The sequence below is a fragment of the Strigops habroptila genome, chromosome 17 (genome assembly GCF_004027225.2).
Source record: "Strigops habroptila isolate Jane chromosome 17, bStrHab1.2.pri, whole genome shotgun sequence".
Classification (NCBI taxonomy): Eukaryota; Metazoa; Chordata; class Aves; order Psittaciformes; family Psittacidae; genus Strigops; species Strigops habroptila.
The window spans coordinates 1,874,047-1,896,072 of NC_044293.2; the positions used below are offsets into that span (position 1 = coordinate 1,874,047).

Here is a 22,026-nt window from a genome sequence, read left to right on the forward strand (position 1 = left end):
GTTTTCTTTACCTTACTGTATAATTTGTATTAATAGAATGCCTGTGATTGGGTCTCCCCATTTTGTTTCTGTGGGACTGTACAAGTTACAGAAAAAAATGGGCTCTTTGCAGCACTTGGAAATTTCCCCATTTATGTGAGTGGTTTCTATTTGCATTTCATCTGCCTATATTTCATTTAAAGACATAATAAAAAGGAGAACTGGAAGTAATAATTCCTACTTATTGCAATTTTGGGGTTAGTATAATGTGTTACTGTGATCACAGGAAAGTGAACTGAATGAGTAGTTTGAAATCCCCTCAGAAAATGTTTGTCACTGAGCAGAGATTGAAATTTTCCTTTGTATTTTCCTTTCTTTTTAAATATAAATGTTTACACCATATTTGCAACTGAGAAGGAGGACTTCATTTGGAACTTCACTGAAACAATTGCATCAGTGATTTCAGTAGGAATCTGTTAAGATAATATATACTGGTGTTATTAATTTGTTACTTCTCCAGCTTGTATTGTGTTACCTAAACGAAACCAGTGCACACATATGAATATGTTAAAATTATTGTCAACTGACTTCTTGAAATTATTGAGCAGGTTAAATCTTAGCAGTGCACTAAATATTCTTTGCAATGCAGTAGGTATTTAGTCATCCTTCCTTTTTTTGTCCAGAGGGTTGAATGAGAGGAACTGCTAAGAAATGCATAATCTTTCCTTCGTTCTCTCTTGGCACCTTGGAGGGTAGTTTTGGTATGTCTATCAGTATATAGGAACCACCCACATGTAATGGACCAGGTCTCTGGTTTACACGAATGGGTCTGTTCTGGCTGAGACAGTAAACATATGCTTCATTATGTGGCTCCTGTCTTTGGCATGTTAAGACATTGTACAAGCCCTTGCGATCTGCTCATAGAAGTGGATACTGTACTGTCACACGGGAGCAAATCTTGTGGGTCAAAGCAAGGATCAGTCTTCTGGGTTAAAGCACGCTTATTTTGAGCCTCATTATGTAGTTACTGGAAATGGGAAGGAGGCGTGTTCCCACCTGAGAGGAGCTGTCTGCTGCAGTGTATTTAATTTACCAAATCTTTAACTGTGGCATATTTTTAGCACAGACAGCTGGCTGGTGCGCAGCCTGTGACTAATGGAGCAAAACACACTTTTGTTTCATGGTTGTTTCTTAATGTCACCCTACAATTTTATTATTTCTTATGCAAGCAAAATGGCCTAGGACGTTAGAAATGAGCTACAACGTGTGAATTTTAAATGGAGTTTTAAAACTCTTACTTCTGCCCTGCTAATAACACCAAGAGAACAAGATCTTTTTTTTTCCAAGCTTAATGAGCTTGTAAGTGCAAACATACTCAGATTTCTTTAAAAAATAAAAAGTTACCAAGCACTGGAAAGGACCGTCATAGCAAATAATCTAAACAGCATGAGTCTATTGGTCATTTAAACGGGAGAAAACAAATGGTTCAAAAGGATTATTTGAGTCATGGAGCTTAAAACCAATTAATGGCTGCAGAAATAGGGCTGATCTCTCAGTTTCAAGTGTAAGTATCTATTACTGCTCTGCTTGAAAATCGAAGAGTAAATCTTGGTGTTTCTGTTGCTATGAGACACTGGGGAAAAGAGTGATTTGATCTTCTTGTTTTGCAGTTCTTCCTTCCTTAATCATGTTGAACAGCACTTAACTTGTACTTGTCCTACTGGGGAGATGCATTTGTCTCTGAAACTGCTAAGAAAGAGATAAGGAGTATTGTTTCTTACAAGGAGGTATCCAAGCAGGAATAGTAGATTAGGCCTAAAAATTGAAACTGTTAAAAACTCCTGTCTTCAGAGCAATTTGTTTCGTTTTTGAACCACTTTATTTTCACTTCTTTTCCAGTTCCATTTAGCTCTGTTTTGAACGGTAGAAACCACCTGAAGCTTGGTCTCATTTTTGAAATATGTGTTTGATCAGTAAAACATCTCTGGTTTTGCTCAAAACAGTTGAACTTTATCTGTGGTAAGGATCCAGACAAGCTCCAGTTGTACTCTGACTGGCCAGGGTAGCATCCATCCAGACACCACTGAGAGACATTTGGCTACAGCAGTACAGCAGCAGGCTGTGCCCTTAGCTCCATCTCTGTACCATACTGTGCCCGCTCTTGTTATTCAGGATGTGATCAGATTTAGTTCTCTACCACTTAGCATAGCAGTTGCATTGAATAAAAAAAGAGCGAGAGGAGGAAAAGGAGAAAGGAGAACGGAAGAGGGTAGGATGTAAGTCCTTGCAGCTCTGTTCACTAAGACTGACTTCTTTCTACAAAGAAACATTTCCAGGTCTGTACACTGCTGAAGTCTTGTGTAAATCCCCAAATAAATGCTTAGGTGCTTTGTCTGCTCTCTGACCAGGATGAATATTATCCTTAGCTTCAGTGTAACTTGTAGGAATGCACTCTGCTCTACTGGCAGTGGTAGAAGGGAAATCTTTCACCTGGCAGATAATCCCTATGCATTGGAAACAGCCCTTGAGGGAGCATTTAAAACGACAGAAGTGAGATCAGCCTTAGAGCTTGAGGCAGTAACTTGTCTTTCTCTGAATGATTCTACATCACTTAGAGAAAAACTTGGTTAGTGGTTTGGGAATCCTTTTGCTAATGAGCCAGAACCTCTCTCAGGGCCTGGAATGTTCTCTCATACAGTGCAAGAAGTGGATTCACCATTCTTCTCAGCTGAGTTTCCCATGGTGTGATTTCATTTGCCACTCAGTTTTGATGCCACTGAGCCATCTGGTATCCACCTGATAGAATTGCTTTGCCCCAGTGGCTGAATATCATTATGCCAGTAAAAGCTCAGCCTTGCTGCTGTCTGCTGCATCCATGAGGGGCTCATTTTTGGCTGCTTTGTAATGATATAGCTACCTTGGTGCAATTTAAACATGTGTTAGGCTTGGGATTAGTTCACTTTTGAAAATGTGATGTAGATCACTTAAAGACAATTAAATCTTCAACAGGAGCACTTCAGCCCTTATTTGCAACCTGTTCTCTCCTCTAGATGTCTTAAGCTCAATGCAGAGGTTTCTACACAATGTAGCCTCTTGTTGGACTACCTTGTATGAAACTTAGCTCCGATGGATATTATTAAAAGGAAATTTGTCCTCATAGGAGCTCAAGTCATCTTTGTAGCTGAAAGTTTACATTGTCTTGGCAGAGTTATTCCTAAGCACCTATGGGGTACCTGTGAGGAGGGGGCTGTTAGCCAGAAAGGACCCAGAGTATTCATATAAATGAATAGTACATCCTGTTCATATCCAAGAGCACTCTCCCCAGCAGGAAAGAGAAGGTTGCATAACGTGAGTCTTCTGAGGACATTGCCCACAGCTCATTTAGCTGAGCAGTCACACACATAATTCATTTCTGTGATGTTGCTTCCTTGAAGTGGTACTTCCTCAGAGAGGGACCCTAGAACTCTGCTCCTGTGACCAGACCAGGAGTGGTAGTTTGTGTTCCCCCACAAAGGTTTTACTTGAAAGCATATTCAAAATATTTTACCATGTATCCTGCATGAAGCATTTCATCTGTTGCTAGAAAATTAACCCCTTCTCAATGATAAGTAACAGCCTCTGTGAATGAACATATACAACCAGAAGCCTACAGGAAATAAAACGCAAGAATGTCTGTCTTTCTGCAGATTGACATTTCCAAATGCCACTATCTGGTGGACTTGGATACAGCAGCTGAAACCCCAAGGGAGCCAAGGTACTCTGCCAACAAAGAAGATTGGGTAACCATTGCCTACAAGCCATTCCTAGATGCTTCCAGGTATGCTTTACACAGTTGAGAGGGAGGGAGAAAGACTGGCAAGTCTCAGAACTAATTCTGTTCAGTTATCCACTTGCAAAAGTAGCTGTGTACACGGGGGGAAAGATATATTGGCAAATGCTAGCTTGTAATGTAGTTTCCAGTAAAGGCAGCTTTCTGGCTACAGTGGAACCTTTGTCAAACTTCTGCTTGCAAAATTGATGAACTGGGTTGCTTTGGAGGATGAAGCTAGGTGAGAAGGAATATTTCTGAAAAGAGTCCTCCCTGTTCGCTTCTTGCTGAAGTAATGTTTTTTGTTTTGCTTTCTAAGGAGATGAGGTGTAGTCTCCTTCCAACAGGCTCTGTAATCTGCTGACTTGTTTCAGCCAAATTCAAGGCAGGTGTAAGCCAGTCTCAAAGAGCACGAGCTCTTAAAATTTTATGAAAGGTGGCAGACAGAGGAGGCAGTCTCATCAAGTCAGCAGGATCACACCTTTATTAGGCATCAGAGAATCCATGAGAGAGATCTGTGTTAGAATAAGTTTTTTATTAGTTCTGCTGCTCACTGAACAACTTGCTTGTGTGTCTGAACAGGAACTTCTGTGAGAAGCAGAGATTGAAATTGCTCTTCTTCAGGCTAACGGGGTGGAATCAGGGTTGTCAGACTGGTAATGTTGTTAATACATTCCTGCAAATACAGAAACTCTCAGCTGTAAGGGGATGGTTGTTTAATATAAAGTTATTTAAAATTCTGGTCATTTAGCTGGCATAACAGGACAGCTCTGTAAAAAAAAATCTCTGTAAAAAAACCAACACAGAGTTCAGTGCCCTCCTATTTTCTATGTGAGACCTTATTACTTCCTAGTAATGGGACCCTCCAGGGAGGGGGGCTGGCAAAAGCAGTTGAACAGTGAGAGTGAGTGATAAGGTTAGAGCAACTCCCAGAAGTGCTCTCATGTTCCCAGTTTGCTGACACAAACAAGTTTTTTTGGCAAGGTCTTTTATGAACTATGTTTTCCAAGAGACCTGCTGTTACATTTGGGCAGGACTTTAGGAAGGGAGAATGAGATGGCCAATGAGTCTTGTTAATGAGGCAAAAGAAGCATCTGTGTAAGAGTTTTGCAAAGGACTCTTTGTGCACAGCGTATACCCCTGCATGTGCATTTCTGCTTTTAAGACACATTCATGTGTTTTTAAAGCTGGTTTATCTTGCTATCTTCTGCTAAACAGCCAAGCTTTGATTGTTTGGACCTCATCTAAAGTCCTTTGAAGTCAATCAGAGGTACTGACTCAGGTCCAAGTGACCCTTTAAGCTACCTTGGCTTAACCATGGGGTTGTAATGCTGACTGGAACCAGTGCAAGGAGTTAAGCTAGAGCTAAACACATAGCTCAGTACTGAGCCGAGTCCTTGTTACTCTCTTCACTGCTTTAGTGCTGTTTCCACTAGTCACTCTATGACATTTTTCTTTCTTCTTTTCCCCCTTCCTTATTAGGGGAAATTGATAGGCCTAAGGAATTGCCCTATTTACAGCTAAACCCCTGCATCCTGCCACGCACAAATATCTGGCTGGCTTCTCAGGAATTCGGCTGAATACATGGGTAGATGTGGTGGTGCAGCTCTGTGCGTCTAGGGGAAATGCTGTCAAAGTACTTCCTGCCAGACCGAGGCTGGTAATTTATGCCCAAGCTTGGCACTGCAAACCTGTGCAATCATTGTGATTTTGATATATGATACTGTGTGCTGCATTTAGCTCTAAACTCCAGCTAGATTCCTAAGCTGTATGTTTCTTGTTGGCTAAGTATCTCTGCAAGCCTGCAGCCAAAATCTGGTAACCCACTCAGTACAGGGATGTTGATTCTTGTGCGTGGTCCTTCATGTCTGGCTTGTGAAGGGAGAGTGCATGTGACTGTTACCACTGGAAGTAATAGCTTGGCTTGTTGTAAAGGTAGCATCTCGCTATGGAGCAGCAGGGAATTGCAGGGAAATGCTGGAACTTCAGAGCATACTGACCCTGGTAATGATGAGATGTAAAGGCAGAATACTGAGGGTGGGGAAAGCACAGCATACTCACTGCCTATGCAACTGGCAAGACCTTAGAACCATCTAAAGGTGATGGAGAGGGAAGAAGATCTTTCTGGCTGCTGTGTCCTCCTTAACAAAAGATGCTGTTGCACTAGTGGGAGACTGGAATAGAAGAGGGTTTGCAGAACACTTCCCAGGAGGAGATCAGGCAGTAAGACCCTTAGCCCGGCTGGTGTCGCCTGTCAGCCTTCTCCGCTCCTGTTCTTGTGCTGCATGGAAATTCTCCATGCTGTTCCTTATCAACAGCTCACAGCTGGAGCAGAGGGGAGGTGTGGTGCCTTCACCAGTGGAGGAGGCCAGGTTGCCATAGCAGCAGGTCTGATTTCCATTCCTGCTGTTAGTACCTCCAGAGCTCCCACAGTTTGGAGCGCTGGGCTCTGTCCCTTCAGCAGTCGGCAGGTGGGGCAGCTTGAGTGCACAGTGCTAGTGAAGGACTAGAAGGGCATGTGCTTACCTGGGGGTACCACTGATGCTGAGAGAACCAGCAGTGTCTCCCCATCTTGTCACCCTACTTGTCTGGCAGATTCTCTTCCCCCTGCAGAAGGACAGTAAGCCAGGAACCACGGCCTTTGTCATGTATTTTAAATTTCTTTCTGTAATTTGGCCCTTGGAGAAGAGGTGGGGTAGATGAGTGATTCAGGTGTTCAGCTGAAACTTGGTGCTCCCATGACTCTGTCCAGGTCTCTTAAACTTTCCCTATGTTGCAGTTTCCCACTTGGACCAAAAGTTTATTAGCTCCCCGCTAATCTCCAAGAGTTTGCTGGCAATGAATGAAAGAGTGAGGAGCTTCAACTCTATAATAGCAGGGGCAGGTAAATACCTATGCACTGGTTTGCATCTGAGTATTGGAATTTTGCTGCAACATCTATGCAGAGGTATCCCATGGCAAATGTTCCTAATCGGTCTGTTGAGCTCCTCGCTCTGAATGCGTCATAGCATTTCTAAAATAAGACAGCATTGTTTGCTTTATTTTTTTCCCCTGAGTGTTGTTGAGTTGTAACTTGCATAAAGTGATGGGGCCCAAGCAATTCTCAGGAGGAGAAATGACCTGAGTTTTGCAGTAGCTTGGCAGCTGCCAGATGAGTTAGCCTATTGGCAATTGCAGATCTGCCTAGCAGTTGAATGAGATGTGAGGGTCTGTCTCACCTTGCAGAGCCAGGCATTAGCTGTCGGCCTTTTGCTGAGATTAGAAAACCTCATTTGCAAAGCAAGTACTACTGGTGTGTCCTTCTGCCTGTGGCTGCAGCAGTCTCCTTTGCTGCTAGTCAAAGGAGACTTCTTTGCTTCTGTCCTCATCCGAAGTCTGTAGAGCACCAAGCCTGCCAGAGTGGGCACTGCAGAGCCTCAGAGGGGGAACACTGAGACTTGCCAACTCCATCCAGCTGAAAGGTACTCTGAGGGTATCAGTGATGCTCTGAGACTGTTTCAAGGGTGCGGGAAGCACTCCTATAGTCTAGAAAGTTGTTGGCAGGCCTGAGAACAGAGAAGATAAGGAAATCCCAGCAAAGCCACTTCTGTGGTTTCATTTTGTTTTAATTTGAGATGATAGGCAGAGCTGTCTCTCTTAGAGTTCAGAAATTGATAATTCTGGGGAGTTTAGCTGCAAGAGAGTAGCAGTAACACGGTCATAACCAAGAAGCTGGTAAGCTGAAAGGATCTCAGAGGTAGCAGGTCTGTGGGGAGGGTTCTTCCCAGGGTCAGACACACGGGTCTGTTGGTAGAGTCAGTGAAGATGCATCCAGGCTGTTTGCATTTCTGAGCATGTACCACCCTCCTCCCCAGCCCAGCAGAATGACACATCTCAAATCCAGCACCTGATCCACACAATAATTGGGAAATGTCCCCTGCTACTTATGAAGTACAAAACACTATGAAAATGCAGCCTTTTGTACAAAAGGGAAGGAGGAACAGAAGTGTCACTTCTGAACCGAGCTGCGAGGGAAGCTGCCGGTGTAGTTTTCAGGTCTGCAGCTCAGTGACTGCAGAGCAAGGAGCATTTGGGGGGAAAAAAACCCCCAATCAAACACCTCCCCACCCAAAACCAAACTCCAGCTCTTGTTCTTTGAAAATAAATGACCCCAGCAGTTCAATTCACTCCTGCTGAACTGGAGGCTTCTGGGACTCAGTGCGAGTCTCACATTGACGTCAGCAAGTGCAAATGTAAATCTCAGCTGGCTCTGATAAATGGTGCTGCTAATTGAATTAGAGAGCACTCCAAGCCACCAGCTAATTATGCTCCTCAGGAAGCTGCTTTGCCAAGGTCCATTTAATTCTATATTGGCTGAGCACTCCGAATCTGGCACAGAAAAGGGGAAATATATTACAGTTCCCCACTGAGGGGCACATATTTTCCAGCTCTTTAGGCTGAGCCGTCTGCTTGCTCCAAACGCTTGGGTTTTCCATAAAAAAATACTCTTAGTGCAAAATTAATGATTCGGTCACATTGTTCTAACATATCATTACCCTGGTTTGATAAGAGACTTTGTCTCATTCCCTTTAATGGTGCTTTATTCCATGTTACGTGACATGTTTTCCCTACTTTTGCTTTATGAGTGGCTAAATTATTTCTTAGGTGCATTGCTGGTACAAAATTTAACACATAGAGGAAATACAAACATTAACGGGTTTTCAGAGAGCTTTGATCACGAGCTTCCTGTGTGTGCCTATAGTTAGAAGGTACTAGATCCGGCCCATGTGGCAGACATTCGACTTCCTCCTGCCTCTTCTTTCTGCCATTCCGTTCTCTTCTTTCTTCTCATTCTTCTTTCTGAATTCTGTTGTTTCTGGGGTAAGAAGTTCAGGCTACAAGATGCAGTTTGGAAGAATCTCCCACCGCTACATTTATCTAACTGCTTCCATTCCATGTCAGTCTGAGCATGGGAGGGGTGACGTGAACATACTCACTTAGCAGTCCTTGCTTCCTTTCCCAAAGAGCCTCCACTGGCATTAGTAGGAACAAGCCTATTGAGTTGCTTTCTCCTGAAGTCCAATAGGTAATTGACAGAAATACCCTTAGTACCAAATGGCACTGGGGTTCTGGTTCTTCTTAGCCTCCTGGTGAGTGAGCATCTCTATCCTAACGGGGAGCTTCTTTGGGTGCTGCAGCAGTCACTCCCCTAGAAACAAAAAAACTGGAAAAAAATTGAGACCCTTGCCCTGGAACATGGGATACCTCCCATGTCTGAAGCACAGCAAGAGCTGGGCAGAATTTGCCTGTTGCTTAGCTCCAGCCTAGAGCCCACCACTGAAAGAGCCTTGCTGCATCAGTGTTCCAGAAGCAAGCCACTATACTCTTGGCTACCCAGCCTGGAGCGATTGTGGCCTTGATCTTGGTACCGACATGTTGCTTTGGAGCTCTATGCTGATTAAGGCTACACACACTCACAGTCTCTGGGGGACAAATTTAGAAGCAAATGCAATTAGAACATTATATATATTCACTGTCATCTGCCATCCCAAGCCCTTCCATGTGCCATCTGTTGTCTGAGGTTGCTGAGCCTGACAAAGCAAGGTGACAAGGAGGTAAAGGTTCCCTGTCTGAATTTAAAGCTCAGTCATGACTTCCTGAGCTGTAGGTGCCTCAGCAGCCATGGTTCTGTTATTGCTGCTGCTGAAAGCAGGCAGCCAGGGCTTTGCTGCTGTGGAGTTACCAGCAGCAGAGAGAGCAGCCTTGTGCTTGTGTCCAGTCTGAGTCTCTTTTCAAGTGAGAAAGTTGCTGCTGAACAAATGCAAAGGCTGACCTTACAGCTGTGGAGCAGGTATGTTGATGCTACCATTTACTGTGTCATATTCAGGGCTTCATGTTTTTCTATCTGAGATGTGATTCTCTGAGCACATAAATATTATTAATTTTCAGATGCCTCTTTTTTACATTGCCTTTTTTTATCCTGTGTCGTTAGACTGGGTAACTGGAATGTAAACTGTTCCCTTTTCACTTTTGTAAGTCTTGTTAGTGAAGAGTCATTTTTCTGTGGCACCAGCAGCCTGACTAACATGTGGTGGAAACCAAGAACTCCTTGACAGTTTGAGTAGTACATCATTTCACCTTGAAGAGCAGCGTGAAGTTCACTTTTTGGGGTCTCTTCTGGCTAAATGAATTTTACAGCTCTTTATTCCGGGAGCACATACTTGTTTTGGGGGAGGAATACAGGATTGTAGATCAGCTGTGGCCTTTATATACTAATTCACTGTATTGTTATTTGTCATGAGTGCCTTGGCATTATGTATGACATCCACTGGTGGGAAGAGCAGCTATCTTTCTGCTCTGTGTTTCTCATCATTTTCCACCCTCAGTATTTTTTCCCATCAGTCATTCCTGCGTCTCTTTTTTACGAACAGTGTTCTCCCATTTTACTGCTGATATAAACTGTGAAGCAGTGAACACTGACATTTAAACTGCTGCTAGTAAGGGCTGAGTTACCAGCAAAGTTAAGAGCATGTAGAGAGTTTTCGCTGCTCAGAGTTGTTGTTTCAGGCTGTCTGCAAGCTCAGGATGGTTACACTAAGCTGGCTTATCTGGGAGGATAGTTTTGCTACTATCAGCTCCTGGAATATCCTTTTGTTCTAGAAAGCAAAAGCTGAATCCTGCACATTCTGAACATATGCCATAAAGACCACATGAGCACAACCATGTGAGCTGCATTGGGCCTGTGTTTCAGAATAGCAAGAAGTAAAAGGTGTACGGAGAGTTTCTCACAAAAAGTATAAAGAAGTGGAAGTACAGACAGGACAGTGGTGCTTCTGCAGAGCTGTGAGAGGTACCAGCACTGAGGGTAAATACAGCTGCTTAGTTCGGTTGCTCCAGCAATCAGACCCACCATTCCTGGGTGCCCACTGTGTCACACAGTGCTGGCCTGGGCAAGCAGCCAGTATGCGTAGATGCATCCAGGTCAAGGGGAGGATGTGAAGTGGGTGCTGTTGTCTGAGTGCTGTCAGCTCTGTGTCTGGACTCAGCAACTGAAAGCATTTTCAGTGCTACAGACTATACTTGGGACCTCGGCCATCAGCTGAAGGGGCTGCCTTCCTCTCTGTCCCCAAGCTGAACCACACAAGACTATTTCAATGGATTACTTCATCTTAACCCAAGCACACACCCTGAGCTCTGGGGAATTGGGCTAGTTTCTGTACCTTTCTTAGGATGTAGCAGCAAGCTGGTACTCTACCTTATTTTTCATTTTCCTTGTTGTAAACAGCATCCCAAGCAGCTTGAACGCAGTTGCTTTTTCTTGTTTTTCTTTCTTTCCTTTTTCTTTGCTAAAGGGAATTGAAGTGAAACCACACCATGCACAGAGAGCAGCCATGGTAGCAATGGTGGGTTGTCAGGCTCAGAGGAGGAGATGCCAGAAAAAGTTCAGCAATGACATGATGTTCATTAGCCACAAGAGATGGAGGAGGCAAATCAAGCATTTGTTTTCAAAGGGATGCCTTTGCTTCTAGTGACTGGCGGGAGGGCTGACCTCCAATTTCCAGGCACAAGGAAATGACAGCTGCAAAAACTGTTCCTTGTTCAGAATACACCAAAATTACCATCTTCTGCATAGTTATTTGCTACTAAGAGATTCTGCTTTGAACATGTTCCGATTCCAGCACCTCAGGAATTCACAAAGAGCAGCCATTTCCAGTGATTCTTTTATTTAGAAACTTTGCTGGGTGCTTTACAATTTGTAAAGAGCCTAAGTATTATCACTGAGCTTTTTGTTCTTCCAAGTGAAGCAATCAGCATTTTCATATCCTAAAGCACAAGCCCAGTGCTTGGCAAAAAGCAGGCTTACAAGATGCTGGATGTTGAAAGGAGGCAGCCTCGCAGTTGGAAGGACTTGTAAATTTTAGGAATTCAGACTTGTTCAGCCTCTCTGAGGGTAGATAATATTTTCTGCCTCAGTTTCCCCTCTCCAGTTGGGGAAGAATACTGTTTTGTCTGTCCCTTTGTTTAAAGAGGGAAGATTTCAACTGCAAAAAAATGCCTTGCTTTGTGCTTGTATGGCATCTTCTGCAACAGAACCATGCTACTGAGTGGTGCTATACCAATGCAAGTAGGTATCACCAGTCTTTTTCTGGACTGTCTTTTACTCCAAGTTGCAGGAGATCAGGAGCTGCTTGTTCTCAGACGAATTACAGTAAGGCTGTCTAAGAACCCTAGAAGCCTCCAGGGAGATGTAGTTCACAGTGGCAGTTCCTGCCATTGTTTTTTCAGGCTGCGTTTTGGAAAGATCTCCAGTGCTGTCTTACAGTAAGCGAACAAAACGCATTTCAGCTTTCTTCTGAAAAACTGACTTGAATTGGGTGTCCAGAACACTGGCTGTGTTACCAGCAAAGCTGTGTGAATTGCAGCGGCCAGCAAGTACATGCTGGATCTGTACCATTCCTGACCACTTAGCATGCTGCAAATCAAATTTTGAGTGCTGCTGCTTTTCCAAGCTTTATGTGGATGGAGTTAGAGTTACATCTGTCAAAGGTTGATAGTTTACCAACAAGCTGATCTTAAAGAGAGAACCTTCAGTGCAGAGTAAGCAAGATTCTGCTCCAGCCCTGTTTTCAATAACTTGCTCAGTTTTTGGAGCTTCTAGCAAGGTTCAGTGTTGCTGCTGAAGGACATTTTATTTGTCTGCTTCACATTTAAACCTGGATTGTACTATTAGTTTGCTCAGTAAGAGAATACATGCGTTTAAAATATACTCAGCACAGCTCCAGCAATTAGCAGCCAAACAAAAAGTACTAATTTGATGGAGCCATTAAACCCTCCATGCTTGAGTACTCCAGTGGTCCAATTGTTGCAAAGTGCTGTGAAATGCCAGCTCCCAGCACTAGCAGGGCATGGAGTGAATGCTGGCAGCCTGCGGCAGAGTCCCTTGTAGGCTTTAGAGCAGTTCATCCCTCTTTAATTCAATACCTTCAACACAAGAGCAAAACTTCAAAATGCCAGTGCCCTGTCAAAGCTTCTGTCTGCTCTCCAGACATGTGCGGAGGAACAGGCAGCCAGAAAGATTGGATAGAAAAGAGGAGATGCCAGGAGCTAAATGCAGCCTTGCTATTTTCGCCTTCATAGTGTGCCCTGGGGAAAGGGAGGCCTGCCTCTCTGTGTGATACCAAAGACTCACAGGGCTGTATTGCCTGCTTTTTGGACAGTGATATCTAGGATCTTTTAATCTTTTAATTATTCTTTTAATAATTACAAGACCTTCCTGTTGTCTCTCCCTCCTAATCCTACTGGAATGGACAATCGGCATGCTGGAAAAACTGGGTAGACTGCTGCTCTTAAACTGGTGGTGCTGGTACAAACCAGCTTTGGTCCCATTGACAAGGAGAAAATGGGACTGGGCTTCATATACCTGAACCATTAGCATTCCTCATGTCACTGACTCACCGGCCCAAATCTTTTGCAAAGCCTCATTTGTACCATTTTGACCATACTAGCAAATGAGCGCTTTAAGGATGATTTGTTTTTTCCTTTCTGGTTTCAGGTCCTCAAAGCTGCTGCGTGCATTCTACATCCCTCTCCTCTCAGAACAGTACACATGGTATGCAAACTATACCATTCTGAAAGCTCGGAGGTTGAAGCAAACCAGGAAAAAAATGGGAGGCTAGCAACACACCTGGGCAACAAAATCCAGGGCATCTGCTGAGACTCTTGGACAGCTGCCTAAGCCATCTTCAGTCCCCTTTTTGAAGGATTGTGCTTATAAGATTCATTAACAAAGATTTCCCGTGAAGTGATTTCGCTCTGCAAGCTTCCAGCTGTAAAAAGGGTGCATCATCTGCTTTCAGTTCTCAGTGTCAGGTCTCTGCTCTGCCTACACGGAACATATTGGTAAGAAACCATTTGAAAATCCAGCAGCCACCTACGAACGTATTATCCCTGCTGCTCCCTGTGTTATTATATATTATACCAGAGAAGAGAAAGATGGAAAAGAAAAAGGAATGACAGTGTGAGGTTCTTCTCCAGGTTGCAGTCTGGCACCGGGAAAATCCAGCTCAGCCTCTCTCTCCCACTGCCCCACATCCACTGTCCTCATCTGCTTAATTAGTGCTCACCTTCTCCTGTGGAATTTTCTCCAGGTAACAACGTTTAGGATTTTGTTTCTTTTTTAACAAAAATGAGGGGAAAAGAGGAAAACACCTGAGAGACAATTAACTGAAATGCACTGAATCTCAAGGAACGAAGTAGCACGCACCACAGAAACAGCCTGAAGCTGCTCTGTCCAGGAGACACTTTCAAGGATGTGCTTTTGGGAGAAAACCCCTCAAACTTAGGAGTTGGATCAATTATCGGTTTTAACGGAATCAAGAGTGGGGGTTTTATCTGTGAAACCAAGGGTTTGTTTGCTATTTGTAATAGTTTTTTAAAGATACCTGTAATATCCTCTGAATTCTAGACTACAGCATCTTAAAATTTCTGGAAACAGCCAGAGAGCAGAAGAAGGATTAATTCTTTTTTTTTTTGCAGTTCTGTTTCCCAGAATAGACAGTATGTGTTAAATTAGTCCAATATGCTCCAGAGCAACGCTGTATTTATTGTATCTCCATTTTTAAAACATGCAGTATCAGAAGCTAGATGGAGTTGTTTTCACTCGCAGCCTTGGAATTCTGTAGGGATGAGATGGCATGAGATGGAGCAGAGAGGAAGTTCCTTTTCCCAAAAGGCTGCACAAGCTCAGTGCCCCACTGTGACTGTGATTAGATTGGTGTGTGTGTGCAGTGGCAGAGCAGGTGAATCTGGTGGCAGAGCAGGTGGATGCAGGAAGCAGATCTGTACGTTTGGAAGCTGTTGGGATCCAAACAGTAAAGCACGTGCCTCTGACAATACATGTGTTGGTCCAGGTGCAGAATGCAGTGCTAGGCAGGTCTCTTGGGTAGCCTGCAGGTTAACAGCTGAGCAGGATGCGAAGGGCAGGCTGTACCAATGAGGCTGTGATCTAACATGCTACTATGGGGACAAAGCAGGAGGAATTGGGATGAGGAGCAAGCCATGGGCTGAATCAAAAGAGCAACTTTAGAAACAGAGGGGGAGGTATCCTGAATCCCCTGCATTTCATTAAGGAGTCTTTTTATCAGCGTGGTGCTCTATTGGAAACACAGCTTATAAAGCGCAAAACACAGTAAGAGCAAACATTGTCCTGCTTCATTGTCTGGATGATAACAGCATGGAGAATGCAGTTCTCTTCCACTGCACCCCCACTGTATGGAGGGAGCAGTTTGAAGCTGAGACTCTGAATTCAAACTTTGAAGGTTTAGGGAACCATCTGTGGTGTCTAAGTCTTGGCTCTCTTCAGAGAGATGGATTTCACCCTCTGCAAATATCACCCTTCATAAGAGTCAAATATGGAGCTTCAAGGTTTTTGTCCAAGCAACTGGTGTCTTGGCTGAGTTGGTCTGGAAGGTCAGAGTCACATTGCAGATCTGTGTTGCAGTGTCTGTCTTCATAGTATTCCCCCACCTACCTCCAGCCAGCTCTACCCCTCATAAAAGTTTACATGTGTTGAACAGGGCTTTACGGTGCCAGTAAACCAAAACCAAAACTCTTGCCCTGCGTGTTGCCTCTCCCTTTGCTAATCCCCGACCTTAAATCAAATAAAGAAACAAATGCACCTCTCTCTGGTGCTGTTTGTGTGACTGTTCCATGTTGTCATAGCCCGTAACCTCATGTTTAATGTGAAAAGACAGTACAGTAAACAACCGTTTCAAATTACTCTGGCAGCTCCACCTTCCTCTCCAGTTTGGGGTAGTGGTGGGAGACTGATAACTTGACAATAATTAGGAGTTACCAGTGTTTTCCAGAGGTGTGCAGCCAATGCTGGTAAACATAGGTGCAGCTACTGGTAGTAGACAGCCGGACAGCTTCACATTCCAGAGCTTCAAATCAAGGCCGGGGCTCGTGTTTTGCTGCTTACCACACAGACAGGTAGGGTCAGTCCTGCCACCTGGAGAATTTGCAGGCCAAAGAGATGAGGCAGAGAAAGGGAAGGTTGTCGCTTTAGTTGATGACACGAGTAGGTCACATTTTAAAGCTGATTTCAGGGGGGCAGTCTCAGTTCTGCAAAGAACTTGACCCAACAACTCATTTAAGGTCGCACACGAAGTCTGCCTACAAGTTGTTTCTCACCCAGTGTCTTTGGCATAGAATCAGCCTTCCTGGCAGCAGGTGAAAGAGCCAGGGCCTCTCTTCCTTTAGTCCCTGCTAATGCACAATTGTCAGGGGTAGTGCTACCAGGGAGGCAGGATGTAGTGTATAGACAATCTATCAATCCCATCTGAGACCACTGGGAGTTGCTGCTAATTTTTGTTTCTATCATAACAATTGAGCCATAGGAGAGACTTCTGATGGGAAATATTAATGCTCCCTCATCTTTTCATAATTCATAGGTCAGGACTGTTGCACTCCATGCAGTGCTAAGATTAAGAAAATATAAAATCAGTAGCAAGGAGATTGCTAGGAAATAAACACACTTGATGGAGTGAGCAGTACAAGTCCAAGGAGTATGTGCCCTGGAACCTGAGGAAGAGACTGTAAGAACTGCCTACCTGACTCAAGTTTAGCTGAATAAAGGATCTTGCTTTTGGGATATGGCTGTGGATGCAAAGAAATTTGTGCCAAAAGGTGGAGCTGCATCCAAACCAAAACATTTTAAAACGTATTTTGTAGTTTGCTTTTCTGCTTTTGTTAGCAAGGTTAAGGGAGGGGCTTCTTTTTTGTTTTATTTATTATTTTCATTTTATTTTTGCTTTGACCCTAATTAAAGCGAATGTATGATCTCATGGTGAGGAGGCAGGTTTGGGACAGCTAATTTATGATCTCTATTGGAAAATAAATCAAGTCTTGTGGTTTGTGAGCTTGTGGGTAAAGGGTCAAACCACAAATTGCTGCTCTGTCTCAGCTGGATTCCCTGCCTAGAGTTGCCTCAGGCAGAGAGGGGTGTTGTGACCAAACCTGTTGGGTAGCACATCAGGATTGTGTAGGCAATCCACCTTTGCCTCCTTTCTGTCTTGGAAGAAAGGGCTCTTCGTATTATTCTGTCTAGTTCTGGAAAAGAAGGTATCTAGATGGCTTTCTACAGTGCTACCACTGTCCGACCTGACACACTGACAGAAGCTGGTTTCTTGATAGGTCAATAGATAGGCACAACCTCGTGGTCATGACTCTGGCTAGATCAGGTGTCTGAAGCAGGGAATGTGCAGTGGTTACAGTATTTCTGGCTTCCTCTTTGCTGGCAGTATTTCTCTACCCTTAAACTGAGGCAGAGAGCGCTGCAAGTTGGGCAAGTGCTGCTGCGAAATACTGGGACCCAGTAAATTTCATCTTGTCTGAGCTCATCCAGCCTTTGTAACAAGGAGCACCGAGGTAGAGTCCCTGAGGAAGCACCAGCAATGAGACAGATTGACACTGTCAGAAATAGGCTGAGGGAAGTCACGATTTCCACAGAACTATTTTTTCTGCTCGTCTCCTGCAGCACGATTTAAAGGTCCGTTTCAGTTTTGCTCCTGCTTTTTCTGCCTGTTCTGCTGTTCAGCTGTAACCTGCTCAAAAGGCAGGTGTATGTGTAAGCTAGTCATCTCCACCTAGGGCTTTGTCTGGGCTCAGGGGAACATCAGAAGAGGGCACTCCTGGGCTCAACCATGTTTCCAGGGATGTTCAATGTAAATTTGCTCTTGTACTCCTGGACTCAACCATGTTTCCAAGGATGTTCAGTGTAAATTTGTTCTTGTTTTGAAAGGAAAACAAAAAGGACGCTGCATCTTCACGGGGGTGAAACTTCAGCTTTCCTTGACTCCAGGTTTTTTCCTCTTCAAAGTTTTTTGTCTTTTTTTCTGTAGCAAAATTATTTGAAATCATGAACTCTCTTAGAAGCCAGGAGCTGAGAATGTGTGTGAAGAAGTAGGGGCAAAGGAGTTGAGGCATGTGGGGCAGATACCTTAGACATGAGTAACAGTTAATAAAATGGTGAAGCCTGCATGTAGGCTGGGAAGGCATCAGGCTGACTTAGCTGAGGATGCCCCAGGCCAGCTTTCAGGTGTGACTGGCAGATCTTCAGAGGAGCTGGTTGTTCTAGGACAGATATATGGCATGTTGACAGCTGGTCTGTCATGTCAGAGCGCGGCTGCTGCTTGACAACTCTTCTCTCCATAGGAATGGGGAAGTGCTTGCCATATTGCATTGCCAGCATACAGGAGATTTCTGTAAAGCATGCTGGGGGAACATTATTTCCAAAGCAGACTGTGCATCCTCTGAGTGATAGTGAAGGGACTGGCCTTGGGGTTTGGGAGCTGGGACAGTGATGGTCAGTGTCAAATAAAACTGCTGTTTCCCCTCCCCTTATCCCTGACCTTGTTCCCAGAGAGCCTAATGCTTAGACAGTTCTTAGTTGTGGCTTTACTGGTAAGTACTTGTACTAACCTCAGAAGCAGGGACTATCTTAGTGTTTGAGTTCACCTTTCATCCAACAAAAGGTATCAAGTTAGTAGGTTATATGTTTATTTTGTAGCTGTAAGACGGCTTAAAGAAGCAGTGGAGAGAAGCCCTGGTAATGAAATTCTGTGGTTGGAGTGCCTAGCTCCCCAGGCACTGCTGGAGGAAAGAGCTGTGAATTTCTTTCTCCTCCAGCAACTGTCAGAACCTGAGCATCATCCCAGCCCTGCTGAGATTCAGCGCATGTCCCCGTGAATAACTGCACATGTCTCTATCTGCTTGCCTAGAGAGGTACTAATGAGGCCCCATCTGTCTGCTTTGCAAACTCCAACTGTGTTTGCTAAGCAGCAAAAAAAGGTCAGGGTGGATGTGCAGGGTGAAAGAGCATCACAGCCTAGCAGGACTCCTGATCAATGCAGTCCTCTGCTGCCTTCCTACCTGTTCTTCATCCAGAGGGGAACTGCTGTGCAAGACTGTAGAACTGCAACCAGGACAGGACAGAGTTTTGTTGTAGGATCAGGGAAGAGGCAGGGCCTGAGGCTGGATGCAGAGGTGGAGATGCCCTGGTTTCCTCCAAACAAGTGCATGTGACTGGATGCCTCACTAGAGACTAGACTAGAGAACGAGGAAGTTGGGTCCTCTGCAATACTGTCACTCACTTGTCCTGTAACTCCATGAATCCTGCTTGGGAGGTGGGTGTTTCAACATGATTGACAAAACAAGCTTCAAACAACTATTTCTAGAAAAAAGGGCAAGCTTCTCTGTGTTCCACCGAGCACTGAGAGGGCTGCTCTGGCCTGCTCTAGTTTCTAATGGTCCACATGACACTGTTGTACATATTCCTGCCTGGAGTGAGTGAAGAGACATTTTCTGGGAAGTTTCCTCTATCTTGTGCTGAAATAGTGTGGTTGGAAAGACTGTCTGGCTACTGAACAGCAGGGTGGAGAGCTGATCACTGTAATTATTCTGCCTCAGAACATGCTGTCCAGGTGCTGCCCTGTGCTTTACAGCCCAGCCTTGTTTTCTCCCTCATACAAGGGGAGGCTGTTTTGACCTTTCCCATTTTTAATCTTCCCCTCCTACTTGGCTGGGGAAGCTGCACTTTCAACACATGGTATCTGAGTCAGCAAGAAACGAAAACAGGGTCACTGGATGTGGGTTTTGTGGTGAATTCGTAAGCAGTGTCCCTACTACCAGGTTTGAGACCAGCTCAGTGGTCAAGGCGTAGTAGCGGCAATCTGCAGACTTGGGTTGTCACGTTGATTTTAGGGACAGGTAGCTTTCCATATCCCTGACATTCTTCCACTGCTGCAGAATCCTTGAGGCAGGTGCAGTCCTTGCCTACATTTCACAGTGCATTGCACCTTGGTTTGCTGGACTCAGCTCAGTGCTGCTGCAGGTGTGAGAAACCCATGGGTCAAAGCAAGAAGTGTAGTTATTAGGATGCTTGGCTTCTTACCTTGCTCTTTCAAGATAAGGAGCGGGTGCTTGGCTTTTCCTGGGAGGAGGCTTTTATACTTCTTCTCCAGCATCTCTGCTGGCTCTCACTGCATCTCTGCAGAGACAGAACCTGCTGGTATCCTGCTGGCTTGAACCCACTGCAGCTGGGCTTGGATCCTCCTCTAACTCACAACTCCTCAGGAATATGCTCTGGGGACAGGCAGGAGCTTTCCAGCAGCTTTATGCAACGCTGTCTGAATCACTCAATAAAAAAGTCCAAACCCTATTATTAGACTTTGGAAACTGCTGCCTTTAGAGACAGGTTTGCTTATAAATATCCATTATTTTCTCTCTGGCTCTTCGCTAGGGAAGCTGGCAAGAAAAAGGGATTTCTGCTGCTGCAGGATTTGCGTGCCCCTGCTGTTGTTGCTTCTTTCCACCTGAGCTCTTCCAGCCTCCCAAGTTCTAGCTGTGCTAATAAGACATCCACTTCAATGTCAGCAGGGTAGCGAATGCCAGCTATTTTGGAGTGGGACAGGAAAACAATAAGCAGCTGAGCAGAGCATTTGCCATGTAGGTGTGCAAACCAGCTGCTTTGGTGGCTAAAGTACATGGTCTAGTTTCCTACTCAGCTCCAACACCACCCTGTGAGAGAGCCCCAAAGCCTCATGAAATTGGGATGGCAACATTTCATTTCTCTGCCTTGTTTGAGGAGGGACAGATTTAAGGATCACCAAAAATCAGTGGAAATGCTGATTTCAAAAAGCTTTGCAGCAGGCCTCTGGACTGCACTGGCTGTCTTGTGACATGTGAATACATCTGGCCTAACAGGACTGCTGTCTCATTCAAGTCTGTTAGCTTTCCCATCCTTATGAAATAGCAGTCTTCTCCCTATGCCAATTCTACTGAGCAGATTCCCCTGACCCTCTCACCTGCCTGTGCTGCTGCTCTCTCTGTCTGTTTCAGTAGTTTGGCATGAGTACAAACAGGCATGCAAGTCTACTGCATCACAGGAATGCACCTCTGGCCTTCGTCAAGGTAAGTAAGCACTGTGCTGCCTGTTGTGTGGGGCAGGCTGAACCAAGTCTGCTCCTGGCATGCATGGGACTAGAAGGCTGCAGTGAGAGCAGAATGCCCTGCCTGAAATCCTGCAGTCAGTAGAAGAGTTTTGACCGTATGTGTATGTGCATGTTGAATTCCCGTGCAAGTCGGACTGCTGCCTGGCTGGGGGAGAGTCCCCTCTGTGCTTTCCACATTTCTACAGACACTTAAGGCTACACACTATTGATAGTACGGCCAGGCAGGGTGGGAAGATGGAAGTGCTGAACAGGTAGGGAGCGAGGAAACTTGATGTCACCCCACCATGCTGAGAGTTTCCCTTCTCCCTTGCTCAGGGATTGCAGATAGTCCCTTTGCCACAGTGCTCAAGAATTGAGAAGCTGAACCAGGGCCTTCTGGCAAAGCAAGCCCCCCCCCCATTCTTAAAGCAACCCAGAAAACTTTCCTTACTAATTGGGTTTATTTCTGGATCTTATTTTCTGTAGAGAGTCGACACTTATTGACAAATAATCCATGTCTGTAAGGAAAACTAACAATTGCTTCCTTTCAATTAGGAAATTATTTCAGTTATTTCCTCTATCTTGCAGAATTTGGTAACAAATATATTATCTTTCTGGCTGTCCAAAATAAATAGTTGCCCTCATGTAGGAGCTGGTGCAGAATCCAAGGCTGTACTTGTCTTTCCCAGCAATAGCAGGCCTGGAGATTTGAGTTGCTCTAAAGGAATAAATACAATCCTCATTCACTTTTTGACCATGGAGAAGCGAGAGGGAATGATAGTAACTTAGGGAAGAAATGGGTGGTATGATTTCTACTTTTTGTGACAATGTGGAGAACAAGGCAGAACTGCTAACTGTAGGGCTTCTTTTTTTTGGTTTTTTTTTACATCATAAAAACTCTTTGGAATTTTGGCCACAGCCTATATTCCATGGTATTCAGGCAGGGAGGTATTTTCTCCTAAACACGGGGAAAGAAAAGATTACAGGGTGCTTGCCAACAGGCTCAGGGTTAATGGAACTGCCTCTTAAATGTCAGTTATGGTCTAACGTGCCTGCTGCATTAATGATTTACAAGAATAGCAGTGTGTGTGTGTGTCTGAGCTTTCATTGTGAGAACGGCTGTGATGTCTGTGAGAGTCAGATGATTCTAGAGCCTTACAACCCCCCAAAGCCGCCTTTTTACTTTGGCTGTCTGGCAGTCACCACGTAGGGCACTCAGGTTGCAGTAGTAGAGGACTGTGCATGAGAAGGACAGTGAATTTCAGCGCT

General features: G+C 44.6%; 1 protein-coding gene across 1 annotated transcript in view; it reads left to right on the plus strand.

The window, feature by feature from the left end:
* The window catches only part of ALG9 (ALG9 alpha-1,2-mannosyltransferase), a 30,688-nt gene extending 15,239 nt beyond the window's left edge, over window positions 1–15,449 (plus strand). Inside the window, exons 14-15 of the mRNA XM_030505364.1 lie at window positions 3,666–3,796; window positions 13,320–15,449. Coding sequence (XP_030361224.1) covers window positions 3,666–3,796; window positions 13,320–13,443 — 255 coding nt within the window. The 3' untranslated portion in view covers window positions 13,444–15,449. The remainder of the gene's footprint in view (window positions 1–3,665; window positions 3,797–13,319) is intronic.
* The last annotated feature ends 6,577 nt before the right edge of the window (window positions 15,450–22,026 follow it).